Source organism: Hypomesus transpacificus, chromosome 19, assembly GCF_021917145.1.
Source record: "Hypomesus transpacificus isolate Combined female chromosome 19, fHypTra1, whole genome shotgun sequence".
NCBI classification, from domain to species: domain Eukaryota; kingdom Metazoa; phylum Chordata; class Actinopteri; order Osmeriformes; family Osmeridae; genus Hypomesus; species Hypomesus transpacificus.
The window spans coordinates 2294358-2302486 of NC_061078.1; the positions used below are offsets into that span (position 1 = coordinate 2294358).

At 43.3% G+C, this 8129-nt stretch overlaps 1 protein-coding gene across 1 annotated transcript; it reads left to right on the forward strand.

The window, feature by feature from the left end:
• The first annotated feature begins 824 nt into the window (after positions 1–824).
• Positions 825–6200, forward strand: LOC124481916 (secretory carrier-associated membrane protein 5-like). The gene is made up of 7 exons (XM_047042206.1): positions 825–990; positions 1456–1508; positions 1648–1767; positions 2942–3098; positions 3448–3549; positions 4103–4220; positions 4354–6200. Exons 2-7 carry the CDS (start codon positions 1502–1504, stop codon positions 4561–4563), a joined length of 714 nt encoding a protein of 237 aa, XP_046898162.1. The 5' UTR covers positions 825–990; positions 1456–1501; the 3' UTR covers positions 4564–6200.
• Positions 6201–8129: the final 1929 nt, after the last annotated feature.

Genomic DNA, 8129 nt, shown 5'->3' on the forward strand with positions numbered 1-8129 from the left:
TGGTTCTTCTTTATTGTAATTATCAATGGAAAATATGCATTTGAATTTGTTTGTAATATGAAGAAAGGTCTGATTAAAAACATGCTATTATAAACACTACATTAAAGGAGGATTTGGGGGATTTTTTTTAGGGAAAAACACATGCTGGCTCCAACAATGTGAGTATAACACAAGTTGGCTGGCCATTCACAAAAACAGACAGTAAAAGTACCTAATGGCAAGCTTTTATTAATAACATGACAATAATCAACATGAGAATCAATTTCCATCAAGTTAGTTATCATTGGTGAGTCAAATGCCTTTAAAATAAAGAACTTCTAAGGACTCGAAATGTCGAATTCTGAATAACACACAGCTGCTCTGTATGCTACTGCACAATCCTTTGAAATAAGGCACGATAAGACGACAACACATTCAACACTGCCATCTGCTGACCATACTTCGAACATGCAATTAATTTACAATTTCTAATGGGAGGGAGAACGACAAGAATCGTTGAATTTGAAGACAAGAGTCAAGAGTGAAGGCGGGTTTTGTTCCCCGTAGACTAACCATCAGCAACGTGAAAAATCACAAATAGCCGAACCCCTTAACAATCTTGATCAATAACTACAATTCGCAGAGGCTTTTCTGTTGCACTGGTTGTAAATCTGACTTGTGCAGGCATTTATTTCAGCACCACGGAGAGCGGCCGCTCAGGAAGTAGCAGCAACACAGGGATTGGACTGTAAACACGGATGCTATTATAGCCGGCTTGCCTATTGGTCTAGACCGATGTGACAGCCCATTGGCAGTCGATGATAGGACAACGACGGCGACGTTGAGGATTTATTGCTCTACTGCATTGTAATATAAGTGAAATACCAGTTAGAGAAAGATAGGCATTCAATTAAGTGTTTCGCTCTACCATCAAGGTTTGTGTTATATATTTGTGTTTTAGCATAGCATGTCGAGGGACAGGTCATTATAAAGTAGGACACGGTGGAGCAGGTAAGCAGATTACGTTTCCCATATGGAAAGCCGTTATTTCTAGCGTTGGTGATCAGATGCCAGTAAATCAGGAGAGTAATTCTTTAGTAACCCAATAGATATCCATATTTGTTTGTTGCCACAAACCTATTGAAGCAACACTGCGGTGTTTCCCTAAATTAGTTTTCACTGAACCATCGGTCCGTTTACATCCTAACCGGAAAGATTCCAGGTCCTTAAAACCCCAGAGCCTCCATTGAGCCGACGCCTCAACCACACTGTTTACTGTAAATCCCTTTACTCGATTGTAACAACGTTGAGATAAGCTCTTGTACAAATACCTCACGGCCCTGTTCCTCTACACGAGTAGATGTTTGCTGTTTGCTGATTAATTTGTCCAAATTAACAATTTCTTCGTCTTCCTTGTTGGCCTACACGTAGTCATTGTATATCAAATATATCAAACTGCTTTTATCGCTTCCACAGACTGAAGACAAAATCCATCCGAAAATAACATCCAAATTGTAACCTAATGGCTGGTAAAAACGTCTATCTTAAAATAACTGTCATATTTGCATGTCTTTCATGTAACAATTACTTCAATATGACTATAAATGATAAAAACATGTGTGACGGTGGGTTGTGAAGCTGTTATTGACAGTAACCATTGTGTTACAGAGAATAACTTCCCTCCGCTACCGGAATTTATTCCCCTGAGGCCGTGTTTTTACCAGGACTTTGAGGAGATCCCTGAACAGCATCGCACCATGTGTAAGAGGATGTACCACCTGTGGATCTGTGAGTTCCATTCAAAACACACACTTACAAACACACATACACACACACAGAAGTACACATGTACCAATGCATGTATAGTACACACACACCGCACACGTACACCAAACAAACACATACACAAACACATACACACAACCATGCACAGTCACACAAAACCACGAACATACGTGCATAAACGCACCCTCACTGATGAAGCCTACTGTTTAGATAAGATCTTTGTGGTGAACAAAGAGCTGACAGTTAACCCCTCCCCTGCCACAGACATTTTTGTCACAACCAGGACTCTCTTCTCTCCACAGTACAACATATAGAGGATGATCTATCTGTCACCCTGGGCTAAACCACGGCCATGTTGCTGTGTCTCATATAATGACTTAAATGTTCTCTTTCTGCAGATTCTCATAACCGATAAAAACAAACAGGTATTTTGCTCTATGCTTCTGCCTGCGCACTAAAAGATGGCTTGGTATTCTGTCTAGATCTTCTGCATGTTTGGGTTTCTCCATTGTCTGGGCATGGAGGTATGGCAGACTGCCTGTTTTTCAATTTTTTTCCAAACTACTTAATATATCTCATGATTTGTTTTGCCCATCTGTGTGCGAATTCCGTCTTGAAATCCCTTCGTTTCTCTGTTGCATGTATAAAAAGAGGTCAATGTTTAATTTGTGGTTAATGTATATTCATGACATGAGCTGCCTCCCACTTTGTTTCACAAAGGGAGATTTAAACAGTTGAATCACTGAATGATGATGAATTAGAACAGCTTTGGTGTGTTTACAGCTCCTGTGTAGGGCCTTGGGTTTCCTCAGTAGACCAGTAATTGAACCTGATTGGATGCCTATGGCAGTTTTGTGAGGAAGGCTAGAGCCAAACTGTTCAAGCAAGGCTCTAATTAGAACCAATTAGAACTTGTGGGGAGTAGATTTGTTACAGCACCCAGAGCAAACCACAGATGAAAACCTGGACACCTGCGGAAAGGGCATTCAAGGACCTGGAGGAGAGAGAGAGGCTGTTAATTAACAAATGATTCTGCATGCGACAAGTTTAGCTGCTTTGAAAATACACACTGTGCTTCCACTGATTGACCGGCTCTATGGACTTCTGGCCGTGCCCCGTTACATGAGACACTATTATGTATGACATCTCTTGCGTGGAATGGTTGTTTTGTTTTCAGTGAACACTGCCACTCTGGCTGTGAATCTTGTGGGCTGCTTCGTGTGGATGATGGGCGGTGGGGGCGTGACTAACTTTGGCATGTCCATCATCTGGCTCCTCCTCTTTACGCCCTGCTCCTACGTGTGCTGGTTCAGGTCGATCTACAAGGCTTTCAAGTAGGTGGACTCCAAAAAACCCAACCCAAACCAGATCGATAGATCAATCGACCGATCGCTATTTATCTATCGATCAATCTGTTGCTGTCTGTCTGTCTGTCTGTCTGTCTGTCTGTCTGTCTGTCTGTCTGTCTGTCTGTCTGTCTGTCTGTCTGTCTGTCTGTCTGTCTGACTGTCTTTCTGTCTGTGTCTGTGTCTGTGTCTGTGTCTGTGTTCGTCCGTCCGTCCATCCATCCATCCATCCATAAGATATACTGCACTGTAGTTTTAAAAGACAGACGTAAGATAAAACAGTGAACGGGGTGGACTCTGATGTCAATGTTTGTGTTTGTGTTCTGTGCCATCCCAGGTCAGACAGCTCCTTCTCCTTCATGGCCTTTTTCTTTGTGTTCATGGCCCAGGTTGGCATCAGCATCATCCAGTGCATCGGTATCCCTGGTTGGGGAGTGTGGTAAGACCCCATATACCTGACATCTACTGCCTCTCTCACCTCACATCAACCACAGCAGTAAAACCACCCATGGGGTCACACTATCCTTATCTCATTACAGGGTGACAGGCAGATAATAGTCCAGCAGAACTTTGATGACACTTCTGTCATTAGAATATGAGAAGCTGCTAAGGGCAGCCACAAAATTCCACCTGATCTGACTGGTGGAAATCGTTCTAATAGAAGCTTCCATAAACTTGCTAAATGTCAGCCTTTAGACGTTTTTTTTTTTCTTTTGTTGCATGGGGTGTAAAACAGAAGCAGTTTTACGGTAACCCGTAGCAAATACCAAGATTATTGTCATTTAACACCCAGCTGCTCATCATAGCATCATTATATAGAAGCAGACAATTATTATGTCACTGTCATAATCACCATCATCATTGTAGTCATATTCCCATAGCGCTCCTCATCATAATCATCAATCATCGCCAGAGAGCATTAGCCTAGCATCTGTATGATCTTGTAGTTGCCAATCCAACTGCTCATTCTTTTCCCTCTCTTCGTGTTCCAGTGGGTGGCTAGCCACCATCTCTTTCTTCAGCTACAACATCTTCATTGCTTTGGTCATGTTGGTGCCCACGCTCATGTTCACGGCTGTGGCCTCTCTGTCCTTCATCGCCCTCACCAGGGTAGGTCACCCCAGGAGAACAGCCCCTCCACAGCACCGGGACATGGGGTGGAACCCCTCTGGGGTTCTACTCTCAGGGTTCTAGAACCATCCTCACTAGATTCAGACCCCACACTCTCTCCTGTTTGTTGTAGATCCATAACTTCTACCGCGGCAGTGGGGCCAGCATGAGTAAGGCCCAGGAGGAGTGGACCACGGGGGCCTGGAAGAACCCCCTCGTCCAGGAAGCCGCCCAGCAGGCAGCCATGGGGGCGGCTCAGGGCGCCATGCAGGGCCAGGGCCAAGGCCAGGGCCAGGGCCAGGACCAGCAGTACTCCACCCCTCAGTACGACAACCAAATGTAGCTTCCGAAAGGGAGGGGGAGGGGTATGCCGAGGCTTGATCTGGATTTGAATGTCTGCCTCTGGGTAACTTGTGCTCTGGGCCTATCAGAAGGTCTCATTAGGGCATTACATTTATACCACACCACCGTGCAGTTTAGTGAATGTATTGCAAACAATATGGTCAGATCTTCTGTAAAACTTCAGCAGCTTGTTTGTGGGTTATCTGGAAAACTATCCTCACAACTTCCAAAAGTTGGATCACTATTTAGTATTAAACAGTTTTCTGGTTTTAGATCCTGAACTTTACGTTTGGGTTACTGTTGTGTCTCCATAGAGAACTATGGTGTGGTTGAGTTTTATTTGAAGCTTTTCATCTACTAAAAGGAAAGCAGCATAAGGACTTTCTTAAACAGAGAACAGTTATTATTACCTTAATTTGACCTTAATTTGACACTTGACTGAGTTTGCATTAAATCTGTAAAAAAGAACTCTGCATGCATTTGTGTACTATTATGGGAGGATTATTTTAGCATTCACTTAACGTTTGCATTCTTTTGGGATATCAAACTGTGGTGGGGTTCGAAATGTTAATGGATTTACAAAACTTGAACTTGGACCTTGACAACACCCAGGTTGTTGCAAAAAGTCTGTACTGTTAAAATATATCAGTTAAAAATATCGACATTTTAAATTATGTATTCTGACTCTATTATGTACAGTGTTTATAGATATACATATGCAATATATTTAATGTATGTATGTATGTATTGTATGTAATGTATTTCAGTTCCTTCAAATGTCTGTATAGAAGGTTCTTTTTTTAAACCTGTGTGTGTATAATGTCTAGTCTGTGGTAGACAGCTTGTCCCCTGCTATATGGCTATTCGACCACAAGGGGGTACTGTCTTTTCGTTGTTCAATCTATGACGAAGGCTTGTATGCATGCTACATCCATGCACATCTGGCTGTATTGTTACTCATTCATTCTGTAGCAGTCGCTGTCTAATCTCCTTGGAGGAGCCCCTAATCTGAGTGGGCCCCAGCGAATCTCACCCTACTCTGATCTCCCCAACAGCGCAGATGGTTGGCCAGGTGGTCCCCATAAGTACACCCCCGTCTGCAGGGGGAGAAATGGGGATGGTTTGTGGCACAATATGGGTGTCACTGGCTCTTGCTGTGTAGCAAGGAGGTGTAGAAACAACCTAAATTGGCTGGGGCTTCAGCATTACCCTGGTGGGATCACAGTTTCTCTCCTAACTCTTGGAGGAGAAACTGTCTGTTCTCTGTGGGGAATAGGTTGGAAAGCCATTGAGTGAAAGCGCAGCTATCAAAGGGATACTTGTCAGTGTAACTGGTGGAGTATTACATTAGCAAATGATTCTGCAGGAACAGTCTGTGTTGAGCCGTCTGTGGACAGTCAGTAAGGAGGATTAACCAGGAAGTGGTAGAGTACACGGAGGTCCCGCTGGCTCTCACTGGAGACTATTCTCCTCATCCAGCTCCTTCCTCATGTCATACTGGGATTTACACGTTTTTAAATGGACCTTAAACATGTCACTCGTTTTTTAGATGTCATCGTATTAGAATTTTTTTTTTTATGTCGTCTTCTTGTCAGAATTATTCATTTCCCTCATGGACAATAAACACATCCTATAGCATCTGCTAGAGTCATTATCATTGTTTATTTTCTGACTGGCAATATTTTAGTTTTATGCATGTGTGTGTTTGTGTGTGTGAGTGTGTGCGATTGCTTGACACTTGACGCATAGTAGTTCCCGATGTTCTTGGTTCATGCTCACTATTTCTGCATAATTAATCTGCATTTGTTCAAGCATGTCACCATGTCTGGCATCTATATTTTCATTGTTTAGGTCTTTAGTTTGTCAAATTCTTAGATTTAATCAAGAAGTTGCATTCCATCATTAAGATGTGATTTGGAAACACTTTCCAATACATTAAACACAACAAATGGAACCCAGATACATTTATGCAATTATGGAAAGACAACATCAGGAGTAAGAAGTGATGATAATAATGGCCTACAGGGGGCAGTATGGGTACAGTGCGAAGAAGTAGGAGATGGAAGGTAATTCCATGCAGCCCTCCACCAGGGGCAGTATTGGAGCTCTTTGTCACTATGTGGTGATTTCCTTAGCTTAGATACAAAAACAGCACATGAACTAGAAGAAAGACCTGATAGTGAAGGGTGTTGAAGGCGATATGGCCAGGCTGCGTTGCCTTGCCTGCCTAATAACTTTACTCTTGGTAAACTCCAATAAACCCAGCAACAATTTCACCCTCGACATCCTCGGCGAAGGTGCTTCATCGCAGATTAGATTCAAAAGCACTTTAAATGGATTTATCTGCGAATGCCCCCCTTCCTGTCTGTCCAGCTCTCCCAGTGTGGAGAGTGGTACTGCAGACTCACTCTGAGGGACTGCAGATGAAATTACCCAGCGATACAGGAACCCAGAGGATCCCCTGACAACTGCCCAACACTCTTATTGGTGCAAACATTAAAACAGATTTTGTCTGCAGACATGCAATGAAAGCCAAGTCTGTACCAGCACTGACAGTTTTACAGTAGATTCAAATGATTGACCAGTGTAAGAATTGTATGACGAACAGAACAGTTGTATGAAAACACGTATTCATTATTGGCTATATTGATCCATATAAGACATAAAGACATTCATAAAGACTTTCATAAAGACAATGTTATATAAATGGTATGTTCCAAACTCAGTTTCATATTATCATGGTCGTGATCTCCTTGTACCTACTTTTCAATAGGGTCTTTGGAGACATAAAGGCAGCGTAAAAGTGTTTTTATTTATATTTACAATCTAGAGTCAACTGCTACAGTGTTCCTCAAGTGTGTTGACTTTAACTTTTGACCTGGCTGGCTGTATGTTCCTCCTCCTTCAGTATTTTGATTACCGTTACCATGGCAAACACTGCTGACTCCCTCATCCAGTCAACATCTCCTCCTCTGGATCAGTCGAGCCTACAGGAGCGGGGCGAGGGTGGAGGCATGGATGGAGGGATGAAGAGATGGAGGAAGGGAGGGTCGACACAGAGGCCACAGTGTATGACCTGGAGCTGACTGAACACAGAGGAGCTTTATGTGCTACCACTCAGGGGAGAGGTCCCCTTCACCCTGTTAACCCCCCCCCCCCCCACACACACACACACACACAAACACATACAGGACCCTGGGTTCATACCCTGGCTCGTGCTAAACCGAGCACTGAGCGGTGTGTGTGTCTGCTTTTGCCTGATTACACCATATCCGTCCGTCAACTCCATCTCTCTTGGGCACCACTAAGCAGTGCAATAGGTCATGTGGCCCAGGACCTGCTCCTTTGATGGCTGTGTTGACTAGGCCTGTTAGGGGGCTGTAGGTCTCCCTTTTTGTCCCGACCTAAACAGTGTAGCACCACACAAATGTACACAGGGAAAAAGGCAGAGAAGGCAAAAGTACACACTTCCTTCACTCAAGTAGTACAGATACTCAAGTAAAAAAATACTCTTGTAAGACTTAGGACTACACTTTTTCACTTAAGTTCAAGTGAAGAAGTATGGGC